The following is a 19650-nucleotide window of genomic DNA, read 5'->3' on the forward strand; positions in this document are numbered from 1 at the left end:
ACCTGAAGGTACCAATATATCATCCAGAGTAAGTATTGGATTCAATAAAGTCTCTATGATTTTTAGTCACAATTATAATAACCTCAGTTTTATCAGAACGTTCTAAGACATCTAAACAAGTTTGACTCATTGGTTTGTTATATGGTTGGTGATATGGTTTTAAAAATAAATCTAACTGAGTATCATGTGTTTCTTAATAATTTTACCCAGAGGAAGCATGTAAAGGCTAAAAAGTATTGCACCAAGCACTAAACCCTGCAGAGCTCCAAAACAATGTTTTCTGTGTATGAAAGAATGTAGACACTACAAAACACAACTGGTTTGGGTGAACTATGTTTAGGTCTAGGAGTTAATAACAGGTCAGAGTTTTGAATGCTTCTGTTCCTCCACCTGTGCTTCTAGAAAGAGAGAGTTGATGCTGATGTTGCCTCATTCAGATGAACATATTCATCCTGCTGCAGCAGGTTTTAGTGAGACTAAATAACTCTCATGGTCACTTATCAAGCCATTTACTATGATTTAGACCAGAGAGAGCAGATATTTAAAAGAGCACATTTTAAATATTTTCCATCCATCCATCCATTTTCTTAATCACTTCCCTAGTGCGGGGTCACGGGGGTGCTGGAGCCTATCCCAGCTATGGGCGAGAGGCAGGGTACACCCTGGACAGGTCGCCAGTCCATCGCAGGGCAACACATAGACACACAACCATTCACTCACACACTCACACCTACGGGCAATGGAGAGAAGCCAATCAACCTAATGCACGTCTTTGGACTGTGGGAGGAAGCCGGAGAACCCGGAGAGAACCCAAGCAAACACGGGGAGAACGTGCAAACTCCACACAGAAAGGCACCCACCGCACCACCGTGCCGCCCATTTTAAATATTTTGTTTTCATTTGTTCTTTTAGAGGAGTTGTCTTAATATTTTATCACATTTCCACACATTCTGTATTGCTGTTGGATTTGTATAATTGGAGGTTTGTATAAATGGAGGTGCAGGACCTCAGCATTGTTTAGTAATGCTTCATGACTAATGCACTCTTTTCAATAACCTTTTTGTGTGCGTTATCTTCAGGGCAGTTGTTGTTTGTCCTGGATATTAACTGAGCAGTATCTGGTTCACTTGACTTCACAGCCAATCTCAATTTATGTGTGACTCAAACCAATTAGATGCATGGGGAGTGAGCCAGGTATATGCCACTGTAGAGGACTGATACTAACACACTTGTTTTCTTAACATAACAGGACTTGTTGTTTACTTCCTTTGCCCCTGTTAAAATAAAACATGCTCATGTGCCTGTATGTGTACAACCTCATATATAGTCTGGAACAGTGCAGTGTTGGGCCTTTATGACACACTGACCAGGGCGTCAGACAGTAATCTGGTCAGTATTACAATCTGTTAGGGATCAGGTGACTGAGATGTGGGACGGTGTCCAAGATTGTGTCTAACTGATTACTGGTGAGACGGAGCAGGTCAGCAGGAAATGAACAAACAAAGAGCAACCTACCTCCACTGCTACTATTTAACCAGCCTAGTAAATGAAACTACTGGTCAGCAACTTTCTTTTTTATTTATTATTCGTTTTTTATTTATTATAACACATTTTACATTTGTAACCATATTAATAACAGTATATGTACAGTGTTCAGTAAAGCTGCATAGTTAGCAAAGGTTGGCGTTTACTTGCTGCTGTTACCAAACAAAAATGATCCCATTAACAGAATGATACATCAGCACATTAGGGTTGAAATTGGTTATTGTTTTAGAGTACAACCTTTATATTTCTGTTAGTGACTAATCAATGCCTTGAATCACAATAATGAATAATGAAGTGAGGATGTTTATTATTCTGCTGAATACAAATTCATAACCATTAACCTTAAACATTCAGGGGTGTCAAACTCAAACTAGTCCCTTGCTTGTTTTCCAACTCTCCCTTCCCCAGAGCCTGGTGATTACCTTGATCATGTGTGTTCAGTCAATGGATGAACTAACTGACACATCTATACAAAGTAGTCAGAAGGGAGAGTTGGAAAACCAGCAGGGACACCGTTCCTCGAGGGCCCCAGTTTGACACCCCTGGACTACATTTGTGTAAATACAGTGCACATCATGGATTATGTTTACTCTATAGCAAATACATTTAAAAAAAAGTGTGAGGAAGGACAACGTAAAGAATAAAATGTCAAACAGCAAAATGTCAGAGCAATTAATATGTGCCAACAATGAAAGTCAAGTTGTGAATAAAAACAAAGAATGAGGTTCAGGCAGAGAACAGAGACAAGATTAGAGACTGTACCAGTAACACCTTTACTGTAGAACAACTAGAACAGTGTCTTTGTGTCTCCAAATAATGAGAAGCAATGAAATATACAAGAAAACACACATGCATGTTAAATACACATTGGTTAGATACAGAACAAACAACTTCACAGCTCAAGAACCCCAAAATCTCAAACTACGTAAAGTTTGACCTTTCTTGGGTTCTTAAATCAAAAGTGCCATAGTGACATTCAAACATCTGTGGATGGTTCCAGGTCTTGGTGGCTTGTATAGTTTAGTTTAATGATCCAGCTTAAAACCTTCAGCTGTGAACATTTCACAGTCATTCTCAATAGAGAGGAATGAGATTAAACATCACACAGGTCACATATGTAATCATGGGGATGGATTCCAAGATAAGTCCCAAAGGCTAACGGGTAAACAGACAACTGCACATGAATGGAGCTTATCAGCTTTGGTGGTGATTCTTTTACCACCAGTTTATAGACTAACCAGTCAAGCTGCTGAGTCTTTCACATTGTACTTTGGGAGAACATGACATACCCATTCCCCTCAGAGAAGATCTGCTTGCTTTGACCATCCATCAAAAGCAGATTTCATTTAATATATCCTTTTCACATTGTTCTTATATTAAAATGGGTCATTTCGAAGGTAAAGGGTTCAATGATTAACAAATTACAGTGGTGTTACTAACCCAGTTAGCTCTAGTAAAATCTGTGGTCAAAAGCTAGATAAAATGGAATATATAAAAATAATAATATAAAAAACTGGTTCAGCTTTAAATTACACTTATGCTCACTTTTAATTTTAATAATGCACACCTAATAGTTTGTGAGTGAGTGAGCTCTATATTGACTTTAGACGTTAGCACAGCGGCATTGTTTCATTATTGTTGTTGTTTTTATGTGGAAAACTGTCACCAACAAATTTTCTTACATCAGAGAAACCAGACTATGTTCACACAGCAAACACAGTGAAAATGTTCAAGAAATGTGTGTTTGCAACAAACTAATCAACACATCGAGGTCTAGGTCAAGTCTGTTGTAGCAGCAGATAATAAATCTACCTAATCTCCATCTTGACTTGATGTGTTAACTGAAATCTGAGATGGTCACAGGATGTCTGAAGGAAATAAAGCTAGGAAGGAATCACAGTTTAAACTCTGAGTCTTTCACTAGTAGAATATTTATCAGACATAGTATAAGACCTTTGGATAGAATAAGACTGGCATGCAAAGTGCAGTATCTGAATTAAGTACAGCAGTATTTACTGCACTACAGATGGAGGACAAGGATGACACATACGAGTCAGACAGATGCTATAAAACCACACTGTTCTACACTTTTCTTAATTAAGAGAGTTAATAAAAAACTGAGTTAAATGTAATTTGGTGAAGCTTAACTAATCACCCTGATAAAGTAAAGACAACATGACATAAAAAAGTGTACTGTAATACCGTAGACTTTAGCCTGACCTGTTCATCCAGCCTAATAGTAACAAATAGGGCCAATTTCCAGGCACCTTTATACATAAAATATACATAGTCAGCCAATGGGCTCTTCTGTAAGCAGGAATAAGCCAGTTTTTTTACCCAGCCAGATATCTTGGGACTTTCATCTCTTGGGATATCCAAGAATATTCCATGAGGGAATGATCAATACATACACATTGATGCAATGTCAAGATGTTAGGTGTAGCTGTGATTCGAACTCGAATTCACTTTTTTCCTGCTCTAGACCCTCATGTTAGTGTTAAGGCTAAAAAAGCTAGAAGCAGACATTCGCCCCGACCAGTAATGCAGGTTATTACAAGTGAGTATTTTTTTGTTTTTGTTTTTACTCATGTGCTCGTCACAGTTTGGCTTTGCTCAGTGCGACATTGGCTGTAGACAGCAAGTCCTACGGACAGGGAATGTATTCTGGTCGTCCTCCTGCCAAATGGTTCAACCTGTTAGACAGCCCAGATCTTCTTCTGATGGAAATATGCATCAAACCTGGCCTGGGCGTACTCCTGCAACACAGTTAATGCTAAACGTTAGTATTCAGTTTTTATATTTATATTCATATTTATATTCATATTTATATATTCATATTCAGCCTAATACATGCTGCTTGTTGAACTGTTGGACAGAACAAAAAAAAGAAAAAAAAAAGAAAGATGAGCGCTGTACTCATTCATTTGCCACCTTTGTAAATTCCAGCCAATAAAATATGCATTAAAGTAATAGAAAAGAAGAAAAGAATAGAAAAAAAGCGCTGTCTCACCAGATATCCAAACTGGATGGTGGAAAGCCGAGCCTGGATGACTGACCACAGGCCCCAGAAGAAATGTGAAGCCAGAGAGAATCTATATTCAAAAACACATGGAGCCTTAGTTTTGTATCTACACCTAATGCCGTTTTGACACATTCTGCATCTGACCTCACCTGTTCACCTCAGTGTACAGCTGATCTTTCAGTTTTATTTGGTCCTCCTCGCTCAGGTTTTCAAAGCCTTGATCAGATTCACGTAGGTAGCTTTCAATAAAGTGAAGCTGCATTGGAGACATGACAAATTACCCGGCAGTCAAAAAATAAAAAAAACACAGAATTATGATTACGTTAGAATGTGGTACATACCTGCTGGGCTTTCGAAGGGTAGGACTGCGCATTTACTTTAAAGTAAGGAAACTCATCACAGTTGTAATCATACATCCATTCACAGAAATGGTTGCCAATATCAAATCCCCTGCAAAGTTAACCAAAGACAAGGATTTTACATTTAAATGAATAAATACGCTATTTATTTTATTCATAGCTGCCCTACAGTGTGGCTTGGGTTTTACTACCGTACATTGAAGCCCTTTGGGTTAATTTAGAGTAACACAGCTGATGCTGGTTTGATGACCAGCAAGTTAAGGAAAAGACTGCCTCCATATGAACCATGATGGGAGCATGTGTCTACAATTTTCAGAGGTTCCATATCAAAATGCCAGTTCCAGCTCATGTGCGAAAGGGGTGCTTGTCTGTTCCCATTCATCTGGCCACGATTTTGCTTAAAATTTACAGCACGAGCATCATTGGTTATATGAAAGTTTCCTTCTTTGCATCGACCCTGACTCCTTGTCTGCCTGCCAAATTCAGGTTATGTAACAGCTGCAGTGAATAATTTAAAGGGAGGTGGACACCGTAAATTCCTGCTTTCAGACGTAAATGCTGGTGGTGCTCACAAAGGAATTCTCTTTTCCCTGTACTTCCTGACTTACTTCACTACTTTTTGTTTGCTCACTTTGCTACACAATTTGCTTCCTCCTCCACCCTCCACCCCATCCATTGTGCAGAGGCAGATTCAAACATCACATGTTTGTGAACTGTTTAAACAATAGGATCTAACAACGCACGACTTTCACTTTAACTATCAATAAATCTGTGTTCTAGTACTGTACTTGCTACTTTACCTGTAGTTGTAGCTGCTGTACTCAAAGTCAATCAGCATGAGCTTCTGTTTGCCGGAGGTCTGGCGGCCGTTCAGCAGAAGCACGTTGCCTGAAAGCAGTACAGGCACGCAATCATTTATCTGTAAAACATACAAATGTACCAAAGCAAACATGCGGCTACAAGTAGATGTCAAACAAGTTTTACCTTCTTGACAGTCATTGTGGCAGAACACTACTGGAGAGTGGGTGGACTCCAGTAGACGCCTGTCCAAAGAGAAAGGTCAGTCACTACTCTTCATGCGTTAACTGCCTCTGCTAGTGCAGAATTAGCTGCTAAGGCAGACACTACTGTATCATGGGTATCATTTAGCACAATACCATGTATAAAAGCCTTTTATGCATGAGACAAGAACGTACTTGAGCATTTTCATCTCTTGCGGCAGATTGTAGCTGAGCAGGACATTAAAGAATCGCAGATGAGACTCTCTGGTGAAATTCAACCTCATGACTTGACTCAGGTACCTGGTTAGTGTTACACACAAACACAGTCACTGTACTTTTCTTAAGACATCCATACAAACCATGTTCTTTTTAGATCATCACCTTCTACTAATACAAATGCAAAAAAATTACAGTTGTACTGTTGTTGTGCAATATTCATCCTTATCTGTTTCTACTACGCATTTGTTATTCTAGGTGTGTTTTGTTTGTTTAGCAAACAGCATTGTGCAAATATTTTCAGTCCCACAGCCCACATGATCATTTCTGAGAACTACAGCTGCAGCTCTTTGATGTTTTTAAGTCAGAGATTAGACACTGATAAGAGTGATATAAGTATGACCACTGTTTAATGAATTCAAATGATGATGATTTGTAAATATTGATTCAATAATAATAATTTCTCTGCAATCACAGCAAAGGGCCATAAACTCACTCTGACGTGGACATTTACTAAATGAGTCACTGTTGGTATACATGACCTGTATCAACAGGTGATAACAAACACTGCACAACAAAAACACTTAATGAATAAATGTGTAACTAGATTCAAAGGAAGGGCAACGTGATAAGCTGACTGCCACATCACACTTTTTGATAAGCAGAGTAATCAGCATGCAACGCATTATCTGTGGAATGAAAATGGTGGCTTTTAAAACCGATCTGATTAGATGAGAGCAGGACAGGTCAAGACAAGATTTGAAAGGACTCACTTCTCCATGGTTCCAAACAGCCACTTGGGCTCCTTGTTGAAAGGCATCCTCATTCCGTGAAACTTGGCCATTTTTTCAGCAATTTCTGCTGAAATGTTTGGTTCGCTTAACTCACATGTGTCCAGTTTACGGCTCTGGAAACAAAATATTCTAATTATTTCATTCATTAGCTAACTGTCATTCCGCTAATGTATATCTGTTCCAAAGAGTATTAATATTCAACAATTGTTGTCTAAACTAGAAAAAACATTTATTGGATCTGCTTTAGGTATTATACAGACTTTTTTCAACCAGAAATATTCAACATATTTGGGTTAAATCATGATGACTCACAGGCACATACTGCTCCAGTCGGCCCTGAGGGAAGATGCCGTAAAGCTTAGGGCCCAGTTCCCTCTCGGCCAAGATGGCAAACATCACACTTTCCAGTACCATGGCCTCTGCCCCCTGCAAACACAGCACAGCATGTCACACTGCCAACACTACCCATTATTGCTGTAAAAGTATATACTTCAGCTCCTCCGAAACACCAACGATGTAATTGGACACTGGAGATATTGCCTGTAGGGGTGAGTGTGCTGGTGACTGGTTGTTTGCCTCTATACAGTATGTGGCCCTTGATATACTGGCAAACTGTACTGAACTGTACTGAAACTTGGCTGTAGGCCAGTACACAGAGTGCTTTATTTAATTACACATTTGAGGCTAATTATCTCGGTGTCATCTCCTCACAGTACCCAACACAATCACCCAAACACATGCGCCAACAATAACTGATGCTACATTTAATGTCTTTATAAATAAATAAAAGAAATTGTGAACAGAAGTCATTTTTTTCCATCTTTTCCTTTGACACTTGTACTAAAACACATAGAAGTCTCGGTCCACACATTTGAACATTGCAGAAGAGTCCTGCACTTCCCCTTTTTTTCCCAGTAGGCCAGCTGCCAACAGCACTTCAAGGCAAAAGCCTTGAAGTCCAACATGTGAAAATGTGAGAATTGGCAGCGTTAAGTAAACGGCTGAAAGGAGCTTAAGAGGAAATTAAAAAAAGGAAGCGGCGGGGCATGAAGGTTGAAACGCTCTGGTTGGTGTTAGCTGGGTTTGCCTGTCAGAGCAGTGACTAGAACCGAGGTAGAATAAAGCTTTGGAAGTGTTGGCCAGGCAGAGCAGCAGTTACTGTTAAGGTTGATGAATCACAGAAACGACAGCTGTGTTGTTCTGCAAACCTCACCACCGCCAATGCCTGGTTATATGGTGCCCAACAGGGGCTCAAAGCTGAAACCTTCTCCTATATCCACTCAAACAAATATGGCCTGAAACCTAAAGCACTAAACTGTGACTTGGTCTCTTATAAATTATATACTTGAAGAAGAAGAACCTTGCTGCATTGTATAAGGCTATGAGCAGCTGAGCCCCTAAAAGAAGAAGACTGATTCTTAAAAGTAAGGTGTGCTATTGCTTCTGGTTTCTTATATATTTTTATCAAAACCAACGAAGAGAACAACAAAAGTAAAACTTTCTGAATAGTAGATGATAATAGTAAGACTCTTTTCTCTTTGACATGTTTGTGGCTTGGTATTGTTATCTTCCTTGGACGTATCAATGTTCAGATGTCATGGACAGAGTAAAGGCGTGTCTCACCAGAGCTTAGAAAGGTTAGGGATCGTCATCTTGCTCAGTTTCCTTTGACCCTATCAATGACTGTATCTCTGTATTAATTGAACCTTCCCAAGGGTTTAAGCTTTCAACCAGGGTATATAGCATGTATTCCTGTTTCGCATCATTGCCTGCAGCAGTTGCATTAATGCCTAAGTGTCCCACAGGCATGATGCTGCAAGTCAGTGGCTGCGGCCGCTTTAGTCAAACATCCTGGGAATGTGCTTCTTGGGAGCGTTCAGCAGGAAGCCATGTTAAAGAGAAACACACGGCTCACTATGTGGTCCCTCCCTATCCATTTTATTGTGAGGCAGCCACAGAAAAGCTTAAATACACTGGTGTTTTTCTAGGGTACAGTAAGTATTCTCCCTTCAGAATCATTATTTTAACCTTATGTAATGAAATGATGAACAAATGGTCAAAGTTTCCTTGGACAAAACACTGAACCCCTAGTTTCTGGTGTTCAAGCTAGTGCCTTGCATGGCAGCTGCTGTCATCAGTATGAACGTGAATGGGTGAATGAGAAGCTACTCTGAAGCACTTTGGCTCCCTGAAAGGGAGTAGAAATGCGGCCATTTTACCACCTGTGAATTAGGTTTTGTCATCTGCAAACAGTATGATGTGTTAAAGTTGATCAACAACAACCTTCTTTAAACTTTCCCTTTACATCCGTACAACACAATCACAACATTGAATGAAGTCATCTTTGATCTTTTCTCAGCATTACGTTCTATACACAGTGGACATTTTTTGGCTCAAGTGAACACCAGCACACTGTTTGCTTCCCAGGGCATTTGCTCTGTGAATGCTCCCTGTTATGTAATGCCTTATCTGCAGAATGCTGATCACATGCCGGATTTAAACTTCCAACGTGAATTATCCATATTACCATAATCATCTTGACACACATACTGCCTGACAGCAGACCAGCTGACAGCAAAGCCTCAACCCCCCGCAGTCAGACAGTCAGCTTATAAGACGGTCAGTCCTCTGAAGCCCTTCAGTTAGTCAACAGCTACATTGTTTTTGGACTGCATAAGAACTTTTGTATACTAAAGCTTTTGATTGCTTGCTCTGATCTATATTTACTTCATTTCAAGTTGACAGTTGATATAATTTAGATCAAAATATTAAGTCAGGAATTTAGTTTGTGATCTAATGCAAATAAGCTTTTCTCCGGGACTAAGGCTTAAACAGAGATCAAACTATGCTCAAACAGAGTAACCAGTGAATCTGATGGATGATTGTCTGACTGCCCTGTCCTTTATTTTTCTTTCACTTCCTCTGACCTATTTTGGGCCTTAGTTTGATTTGGCCTTACCAGACAAGTCTTTAAGTTAGTTAATCACAGATGTTGCGCTATTTTTTCTGTGCCATTACCTTTGTATTATGTCGTTTCAATAGAATGTGACTATATTTATTTTAATTTATGCAAAGTCTGACTTTAAAAGTCAGTTTATTTGCCATATTATCCCTGCACCAAGCATTAACTGGAGTGAAGGGGCTTATGTGTCACATGACACATTAACAAACATCTTATTTAAATCTATTATGCTTCACCTATTTCCTGTCTTTACACTGTATCTACAAATATCTTGGAGTGGTTCTTAATATATTCTGAGACTTATAGTTCCAAACCTCAGTTATTCTCATGAAAGCTCTGAGATCACGTTTGACTTTCTGGATATGTGCTTACGGTAGAATTTAAAATGTTTTACAACCCTTATCAGTTCTATTATTTTGCTCTGAGATATTTAGCAGCTGGCCTTGGACCGGTGCAGGTGCAGTGGGAGCCACCAAGAGCTAACGCCTTAACCTCAAGGTTTATCTTCTTTGTGTGTCAATAAGCCAGTAAGGGAACGGTTTACTTAGACACGACACTACACTACACAGTACATATAGTTATACTTATTGTAATGTGCATATCGTACAGCCATGTAATATGACTAATATGCAATATTATAACATACTTTTACTAATTCTCATCTATTACATTTCTGAAACTTCAACTTAAATTGTAGAGGCATAAAGGATGAGGCCTGTTAGCAGATGGAATGCAAAGCATTCCTATAAAGCACCCCCCTGCTGCTACTTCCTGTATGTGCACAGGATCCAGAAGGTTTCGTAAATTCCTGAGTGCTTCTGTTTCATTTCTGTGATAACAGTGAGTTGGAGCTTAGTCTGTTATGTGTTCTGGTTCAGGTTCGTTGTTCCTCGTTTACATCAGATTAGATCAGATTTTATACTGCTAGTTGAATTTAGCCATTAGAACCATGTGACATGATTGTTTATTGTGTATTAATAATTAGCCCGGGTTGTTAAAAAATGTGAATTCAGGCAGGGTTATCTATTGAAACTGATGCTGACTCAGGTCTGCATTAGTCACATTTTGAAGCACAACAGCAGATGACTGACTTATGACCTCAGCTCAAACACATCATCAGGTGCAATGATTCATCCCTAGAACATGAGGATTGGGGACTGTGATCACATGACATGCTGTGTGCAGGGTGGGGGAGTTTCCAGGTCAGTAAACTTGAGTCTTGGCAGAGCCCAGGACTACAGGCGGTGACTCTCTAAAGACACAGTAGTGATGTTCCAATGGTCAAACATCAATTTAAGCAAGATGAGCCACAATAACAGGTCTTTAATTTGTTTAAAAGGATCTGTTTAATGTAACTGCCTCCACTGAAAACATTTTAACATCCAGCACAGTTTTCAGTTCTTTCAGAGGTTACCAGGGGCAGACAAGGTTTAAATCAATTCTGAACTTAAGTTCAAATACTCAGTTGGTAGCTTGGTTACAGTTGTTCAGCCTTCTTTGTACTTTCCCTGAAGCAGCTGCTCGTCAGTCACACTGACGTGGTGAATGCTGCAGTGATTGAAAACCACACAGTGCGTTCAGAACAACATGAGTTACATACCTGGAAGTGATTCTCTTTGTTGGACTGTTGGTAGTCGCCCTTATTGCAAGACATCTATCAAGAGAAGAAAAAGGAAAGAACTATCCGTGAATATGTGTGGAGCTGTTGGTGAGCCACATGAAAACCTAGGCAAGCCTGGGGTGCAACAGTACAGTATGAGCTCAAAGAGACACCGAGTCGTTTGGACTCTAATCAATATGACCTCTTCACTACCTACTTTACACAACAGACAGAAGCCAGGCTGTAGAAAAGTGGTTGTTTCAGAAGAGGACAGGATACCAGCTATTTTAACCTGCTGTTTACATACAATAAAAGCTGTGGATGAAATATGCATTTATAATGCATTTTATGTGATGCTAATCTTCTTGCGTTATCCACATGTCTCCATTGCTGAGAAACTGTCTTTGCGGCGCAGTTAGGGTTTGTTTATTCATTACTACCCGCGCACTCTGACTGGACGTCGTAGTTCCTTTTAATCACATTAGCTTTTTGATTAGACACCACTAATTCCTGAGAGGCAGTTCTGTCATGACGGAGACGATGGCAGTTACCTTGGTGAAGGACACGGTGCTTTTGCTCTCTCAGACATCACTGGCAATAAAAGGAAACTGATTCCACTCACTAGCAATTACACAGACTTTAGTCAGTACTTAATGCGGGTCTGATTAGACCCACATTAATGTGCACATAAAAACGAATTATGAAAGTGATCCTCCATATTTGGGGCTTAAGTAAATTGAGCAAAATTAGTCTATTGTGACATGAGACAGAGTTACGTAAAAGCTGGAGTCCAGTAGTGACTCGACTGCTATCTCTGTACTCGCTGCCACGTCATTTTAGGAGATTGGCCTCTGTCTCTTATTTATTGCAAGCACGTTAGGAAATGTATTTTTAGGCTGGTTTGTCTTGAGCACCATCACACCAACCTTCACTCTGGCTACACACTTTTACTGCTGCGCCTTCGTTTTTAAGCTGAGCTAGATGCAGTCGTGCAGGTCCATCGTCTGGCTTCTGTTTTTTTGTTTACCAGGTTAAAAACTGAGCTGACGGCAATTGAAAAGCTGAAGGCAGCGTTGTAGAGAAGAAGACAGGAGAGGTGTTTCAACAGTTTTCCGCCTTACTGTATCCCCCCGGCGTTTGCTGCCAGGTTTTTTCTACATTAAAGTATGTTATAGGTTTTTGTATTAGGCTGAGATTTCGGAGATCTCATACTGTACCGTGTTTTTGGGTGGGTTCACCTGGGAACAAGAGTGCCCAAGGCACGCTCCTTTGGAAAGCCTACGGCAAAGAACACATGCATGTACAGCCATGGGGGTACATCACCATGTACAACAATGGCTAACACGCCTGTACACATGCACAAACACACAAACATACACACAAAAAGGTATAACTACACAGGCACACGCTAACATAGCTTACGTTCTGCAGACACGGGCGCGAACAACGACCACCCGTGGCAGTGGAGCTGTCATGGGTCACGTTCTGTTTATTTTGTGATAATGACTTTATCGGGAAAAGCTGTTACACAAGTCATCGCTGTCTTAAAGACCCATTTAACCGGTGTGTGAGTTTTACAGCAGGACAAATCTACATTTACTGCAGCTGAACTACAGGCTAATAACGACACTCACTGCTGAGGGGAGCAGGGCTCTCCGATACAACGCCACATCCATGTGCACGGTCTGCCTTATGTGTAACTCGGCCTACGCGACGTGTTAGTTGTGTCGGTGCTGTGTTGAGACGTGGCTCCCACCTGTAGAATGGCCCCGTAGAGGCGCAGCAGGACGCTGCGGGGCTCGTCTCCCGCCGCGTGCACGCTGTCGGGGAGGCTGCACAGGAAGAGCTTGTTGCTCAGACCACCTCTGCAAACACGCAGGGACAGTTCAATTTAAAGGCTGGTCTCATTCAGGCAGAAATATACAGTCGACGCCAGCGTAGCACAGTAGGAAGACCGCGTATATAGCGTGTTTGCCCTTTAACGGTTTATTGCGCGGTCTGGGCCGTACAACTGCGTCACTGAGCCTGACGCCGCATCGCGGGGGCAAAGCAGCCCACTGTACCTGATGATAGTGAGACGGAAGTCGTCCTCAGCCAGCGTCTTCCAGGCCCCGTGGAGAAACTCTCTGCACCACATATAGGCCTGGTGCCGGGTGTGTGGGTCGGGCTGCTCGGAGCGGGCCAGCTCCTTGCAGTCGTCCTGGGCTTCGGGCTGGACCTGCAGGGCGTTCTCCGTCACCAGCAGCCCCAGCGACATGGACGGGGAGGAAGAAACCCCGTTGATGAATTTGGTCTTCATTTTGGTGGTTTGATTAAAAATGTGGAAACGAAACGTTCTGAGGTGGGCGCGCGCTAGGTGTTAGTTCCTAGTAATAATATGCACGCGTGGGCGTAGTGTGGCTCGTTCTGATTGTTCGTTGTTGAGTCCGTGGATCACCAGCGATTGAATGAATAACTTGAGGAAACGCGCAGCTTAACACGTATAGTGGGCGGGGTGTACGCGCCCCCCATAGTCTTCTCTGATTGGTTGGCTGCATCAAAGCCCTGCGGGACCAAAACATACCCTATGGTGCTTTCAGGGACACACGCGAAAATTAATTCCAACCTTGACAAGAGGAAAAGAAACCGTACTCTTTTCATAATTCTCATATAGTTCTCTTTTCTTAAATATACTAAAAGATAAGAGACACAAAACCATTACCTATTTACGTATATATAAATATTTAGTTGTTAGTTTAGTTGTAATTTTAGTGGTTGACGTAAAAAATGTTTTACAGATTGATTTACAGTATACACTAAGGAATAATAACAGCTATGTATCGTTTAAAATTTAACTCATATGCATGGGTATCAGTCCGCAGTCCTTAAATATTTTGCTGGGATTTTGGATATTGTTAAAAAAAACTAATATGACTCTATTTACATAACCATTTGTCACAAATTGTGTAAAAGGTCTGACAGGCTGACTGTGTGCATCTCCTGCCTCTTTAAACACGTTTGTGTTGAATATTTCAGAACTGCACAGAGCACGTGTTCAAAGCACATTTCGGCTGCCCCCTCTACGGCTGCCTCAAAAGCCCATCATGCATGTGTGCGTGCACTGCATTGTGCTCGTGTGTGATCCTGCGGGTTCAGCTGCAGCTACAAAACACTGGAACCATTTGTCAAAATATTGCTCCACAAGCACCGTGGGAGACTGTGTTTACATGTTTAACATTTTAAAGGTGAACTGTGCACTGACCAATAATCACATAGTCACGAGTCACAAGGTTTTTTACAAATAGTCTAAAAAAAAGTAACTCACTCACTCACTTACTCACTCACTATCTTAGTCACACATTCCTTGCAGGGGTTGAGGAAACATCATAACATATGTCTTATATATATTTTATTGGGTGTTACAGTACATAACGAGTCCAGAGTTTTGTCTTTTCTGCTATTTCCTTTGTCTAGCACGTGCCTCTTGTCATCATCATTTCCACCAGCTACTTGTCTGTGGCTACACAAGAGCCTGTACACAAGTACAGACATTTACCACAAAATCTACTGCAGGAAGGGAATTACTTTTATATATTCTGTCCAAAAGATGGGATATTCAATGCATACCTTACAATACAAAACACAGTCTTAGTCCATCTTCATTGCTTATTTGTAGTTTGTAGAAATAAAGGGAAATAATATATTAGTTAACTGACAACACTGAAATTATGGCAATACACTATTGCACGAATCATATTCTGGGTTCCTCTGCATCTGTTCACAAAAGCCAATTATTATTATACAGAGAGTTGTTAGTGGGCTACTGCTTGTTAATGTTTGGTCTGCATTGTTACTTTGGATCCCATTAAGCAAAGCTCTTGGGTAGACATGTGACAGATCAGTCTGTATCAGCAGTTTTGGGGGATGACATATGAGGACAAGTCTTCCAAGTCTGTTCTTTTTTTTGTATATTCAGAGTGCCATCTACTGGGGATCAAACTGCAGTTTCTGGAGAGATTGTGTGTGCCATTAAAGCTTTGCTAAGCTGTGTTGTTTTTGTTTCATATATACTATTAGGCTGAGATTTATTTCTGTGTAAGACATGAAAGCTGAAGCCATGTTGTGCTGCTGTTGTGAGTTTGTATTATAATTTGGTGTGCATGTCTGCGTGTGTATGGTATGTCACCTTAAAATGTTGAATATGTGTTAACAAATAAGTAAAGCACTTCTTAAGTAAAATGCAAATACATTTCAAAAGCTGTAGAAAATAATAGACAAGTTACACGTTCCTGATTACAATTTTTCTACGAGAGGCCGCCAAGAGAGGGCGCTAGTTCCGTCGTAGCAGAGGAAACATATCTAGTAAATATTTATTGGGGGAAAACGTTATCAGCGTCGTATCTTTGATGTTATGTTTACAAATGTAGTTCTTGCTTTAGCACAAAATTAAATGCATTTTCATTATTTTCTTTCACAGCACTAGTCCCCCCCGTCCCCGACAGTGCAACGCCGGAATGTAAAAGATGCAACCCAGCGCACAATGATGACGTCGTTAGAAACAGAAAAAACAACAACAGAACTCAGCTGTTCGGCAGCTAACTAGCTGGCCTAGTTATTTCAGCATACTGTTGTTTATTTTCGTGGAGTTTGTTTATGAAAAACGTGTTTTATACATATATACCTGTTCATATATAAAGTGAATTATATGAAGTACTCGATTCTTCAGCAGTTAACCTTCGTTTTAAACTAATGTGTCTCCTGTCTGCTAGCTTCTAGCAGGTTATGTTTTAACTGAGAGCCGCAGCCTTTTTCGACAAAAAGGTAAAGACACAACATTTGCCTCCCTGCAGTGTCATTACCGTGTGATTCATGAAAATACTTTTCGTTTGTGCTCTTTGCACGTTTTTGGGATCTGAAGGCTATCTTAAAGGGGATTAAATAACGGATCTGTTAGAGAAGCCCGACTCGTGCAACCATAAATTGTAATGTAACACCCAGTTAAAATGAGCACAGGCGTATCACATTGCTGCCACGTTTGTTTCGAGTGGATATTTGTTGCAAAGCGGACATCTTACCGTTGTACAATTTGTCTTTCTACCCATATTGTCTGTGTATAGAAATAAGAGACTAAAATTATGCTATTTATTTCTTTAAATTTTAATGGAAGAAATGAACAGGAAGGCACTAAGTGAGATAAATATATTATTGCATCTATCTATCTATCTATCTATCTATCTATCTATCTATCTATCTATCTATCTATCTATCTATCTATCTATCTATCTATCTATCTATTCACTTATATACACCAAGTGAAATTACATGTACTGTGTAGTCATAGAAGTCATATGCAGTAGGGTTCTTTTTTAAAAGGTACTTGTTCACTCACAGTGTAAAAATAATTGACATAATTTAACGTTGTAAATACTTTTCTGTCTGTTTTTCTACCTTCACCAGTCCAGTATTTATGGCAAACACAGACAGTCAAATCACCTGGTTAAGATTGTGACCTCCACAAATGAGCATCAAGATATTTTCTTCAACTGATATCATGTCACCTCAAAAAAGACCCCTTGTCCCTGTGAGCAGCCGGCGGAAAGCTGCAGAGGACTATTTTCCTTTTAACTTTCTTCCAGTGGAGTGCCAGCTGCATGTCTTGTCCTTTCTGAATGAAGTGGACAAGTGTAGCTGCGCTTTGGTTTGCCTCAGCTGGAGCTGTCTCGTCCGTTCATGGAAGCTGTGGCGTATAGCTGACTATTCTCGCCGTGGCGTCTTCCATCTGGGTCAGGAGGGGCTGCTGGTTTCCAATCGTGAGTTTGAGAGGTGGAAATCCTGGGTGCACCATTACACCCACCACCTCATCTCAAGGCGGGCAAGCCTGCTGACACTGAAGGCCAGCTTCGACCTGGGAGATCGCTGCAACAAATGGGGTGAGCTGCTGGGCCACCTGTTGGATCATGTACACTGCAGAGACCTCAGCCACTTAGATCTCAATTGGACCTTTACTCTTCTTGAGCCTCTGGACCTCAGGGTCCACTCCAGCTCGAGTTCACACCAGGACAGTGTTACCAAAATGGATCAGGTAACATGCTTTACCTATTTTATTTTGTTCTATAAGTTTACATTATGATTGAAACTGCAGATCTTTCCAGCGTTAATTTATTAAAGAATGTCACAAAAATAGTAATAAAACCTACTTTCCTTGCTAGTGCACATTTGCTTATGTCTACATTGTCATGGTTTACATATATTCACTATCATTTGTTTATAATGGTGTATGATGATTTAAAAAGTTGCATTTGCATGCACCATACTTTGCTAAGTTCATTTGTGGTTTATTTTTACAGGTGACCAGTTTTCAGGAGCTGCTGACCAAACTCACACACAGTTGCCCACGCATTTCTAAGATGCGGATACATTTTGACTGGTCAGATTTGTCCGTGTCACTACTCACTAAGTTCCAGCAGCTCCGTGTCCTTGAGCTCAAGTACTTCTGGGTCTTTAAAGGAGTGACACCGGCAACGTTGCAGACCCTAACCAAGTCCCTGCCCAACTTGAAGTCTTTGACATTACAAATCCTAGTGCCTCTCAGGAACCTGGGTATCTCGTACACTTTGGAGTCTCAGTCTCTGGAGTTCCTGGACGTTTCACCAAGCCGAGGCTTAGTCTTTTCCCTTCTGAAGCTGCCCACTCTGCGCGAGCTTCGAGCAAAGAAGATCGTTCGTGGCATCACCCTGGACCGGAGGACCAGGCTGAGGATTCAGAGTCGGTGGCCGTGCCTTTACCATGTCCTCCGGGAGGGGACACCGAACCTTCAGGCCCTTAACAATGAGAGGCTCCTTCCATCATGGAGAGACGAGAACTATGGTGAACTGTCGGCCATCCTAGAACAGTCCTGTTATTGTGTTAGGCATCTAGACAGCTGGCTTTGGTAGTCAACTGAGGTTGCTTGTCGTCGGTAGATTCCAGAAAGTCTGGTTTTAAATAATCTGAACATGAATTCAATTGTAAATAAAAACTGAGACTTGAAGTGTATTTGACATGCATATCTGCTTTATTTCCTTTGTCCAGTTTCTCCAGGAAGCTGCCATGCCTCGTGCTGGTTGCACTGTGCTCATCTGAATTCATTTCCAACAAAATCTAAGCTGGGAGAGTTACAACATTTCCAACATTTTGACTCAGCCAGGTGTGTACAAGTCTACTTTCCACTGGAAAGTTCCTGATACTTCAAAAAAACTGAAATCTGGTAAACCTTCCTAATGTACAAAGTGTAGTTCTAATTTGTATTTCCACAACAGCCCCTAAAACCCCCAGCATTCCCTGACTACCCTGATTTGATAGGGTAGACTTTTGGTGGAAACAAGATTGGCTCCTCAGTAGGTTTTTGAGGCCCAGATCCACAATTTAGGGAAAAGAAGAAATTAAACAATTAAACTTGCAAATGCACAAATAACAGAGATGATTTGTGTGTGAATGTATAATTTTTTAATGTCTGAGTAAAGATTTTAGTATCATGAAGTCTCTGGCTGATGATGATGTGTCCAGACTGACTGACTGACTTTGTTGATCTGGGGAAATTCAACTGCTGGAACAGGCACTAGAACACAGCAAGGAATCGTGCAAAGAGGAAGTGACTGATTGTTACTGACACTGGACCAATAGACTATTTCGAACTTTGTTGTCAGTGTTTGGACATGCAAAATAGGGAAGGTTTCATTTCACTGCTTGACCAGTTTGCACAAAGTGCAATGTTTTTGCAAAGTCCCTTTTGAGTAGTGTTAATGTTGTTAATGTGTAACATTTCATGAAGGAACTCAATCATAGTTAATGTCTGGAAAAAAATCAAACATTTCTGTTGCCTTTATGGAGGTTTGCTGTTGCAAATGTGTGACCAGATCTCAGCGGTTTGGGGAAAGTTTTCATTTGTATGTTATGTTTCTTGTTGTTCTTTTTCATTCCCATGAGATTCAAATAAATAAATCAACACTCCTGCTGTTATTCTTTCAAACAGTAGAGGTCCTTGTTCTCAAAGATTTCAGTCCCAGAGGCAGGTAGTGTTGCAGCGGAACCACGGGTGGGTTGTATAAAAAGCAGATGTGGAATTTGTGTTTTATGATCTTTATAAGATGCTTTTATTTATATAAGATATTTCTATTGTTGTTGCTTGACTTC

The 19650-nt window shown here is 40.7% G+C and overlaps 2 protein-coding genes across 4 annotated transcripts; one reads left to right on the forward strand and one right to left on the reverse strand.

The window, feature by feature from the left end:
- Positions 1 to 1559: 1559 nt before the first annotated feature.
- On the reverse strand, positions 1560 to 13964 carry chka (choline kinase alpha). Of its 2 annotated transcripts, none has more exons than XM_029153559.3 (12): positions 13563 to 13964; positions 13256 to 13364; positions 11500 to 11553; positions 7250 to 7363; positions 6917 to 7050; positions 6123 to 6227; positions 5911 to 5969; positions 5727 to 5814; positions 4909 to 5017; positions 4717 to 4823; positions 4556 to 4637; positions 1560 to 4301 (listed from the first exon to the last, which is right to left on the reverse strand). In XM_029153559.3, exons 1-12 carry the CDS (start codon positions 13796 to 13798, stop codon positions 4242 to 4244), a joined length of 1257 nt encoding a protein of 418 aa, XP_029009392.1. In that variant the 5' UTR covers positions 13799 to 13964; the 3' UTR covers positions 1560 to 4241. The 2 variants fall into 2 exon arrangements, with proteins under 2 accessions (XP_029009392.1, XP_029009393.1); XM_029153560.2 differs by lacking the exon at positions 13563 to 13964 and adding an exon at positions 12717 to 12777 and having other exon boundaries at positions 13134 to 13309.
- Positions 13965 to 15839: 1875 nt separating this feature from the next.
- si:dkey-12e7.1 (uncharacterized protein LOC557553 homolog) lies at positions 15840 to 19467 on the forward strand. 2 transcript variants are annotated; one of them, XM_029153849.3, is made up of 4 exons: positions 15840 to 16299; positions 16936 to 17560; positions 17826 to 18345; positions 18550 to 19467. In XM_029153849.3, exons 2-4 carry the CDS (start codon positions 16997 to 16999, stop codon positions 18699 to 18701), a joined length of 1236 nt encoding a protein of 411 aa, XP_029009682.1. In that variant the 5' UTR covers positions 15840 to 16299; positions 16936 to 16996; the 3' UTR covers positions 18702 to 19467. The 2 variants fall into 2 exon arrangements, with proteins under 2 accessions (XP_029009682.1, XP_029009683.1); XM_029153850.3 differs by having other exon boundaries at positions 15844 to 16299; positions 17826 to 19467.
- The last annotated feature ends 183 nt before the right edge of the window (positions 19468 to 19650 follow it).

Source organism: Betta splendens, chromosome 6, assembly GCF_900634795.4.
Source record: "Betta splendens chromosome 6, fBetSpl5.4, whole genome shotgun sequence".
Taxonomy (NCBI): domain Eukaryota; kingdom Metazoa; phylum Chordata; class Actinopteri; order Anabantiformes; family Osphronemidae; genus Betta; species Betta splendens.

Coding starts and splice junctions, on each gene's coding strand:
- chka (XM_029153559.3), bottom strand. CDS start 13,798: ATGAAGACCAAATTCATCAACGGGGTTTCTTCCTCCCCGTCCATGTCG. Junction 13,365..13,562: donor TTCCGTCTCACTATCATCAG/GTACAGTGGGCT, acceptor GCGTGTTTGCAG/AGGTGGTCTGAGCAACAAGC. Junction 4,302..4,555: donor CCATCCAGTTTGGATATCTG/GTGAGACAGCGC, acceptor ACTGTGTTGCAG/GAGTACGCCCAGGCCAGGTT.
- si:dkey-12e7.1 (XM_029153849.3), top strand. CDS start 16,997: ATGAGCATCAAGATATTTTCTTCAACTGATATCATGTCACCTCAAAAA. Junction 17,561..17,825: donor GTGTTACCAAAATGGATCAG/GTAACATGCTTT, acceptor TTATTTTTACAG/GTGACCAGTTTTCAGGAGCT. Junction 18,346..18,549: donor ATGGAGAGACGAGAACTATG/GTGAACTGTCGG, acceptor TCCTTTGTCCAG/TTTCTCCAGGAAGCTGCCAT.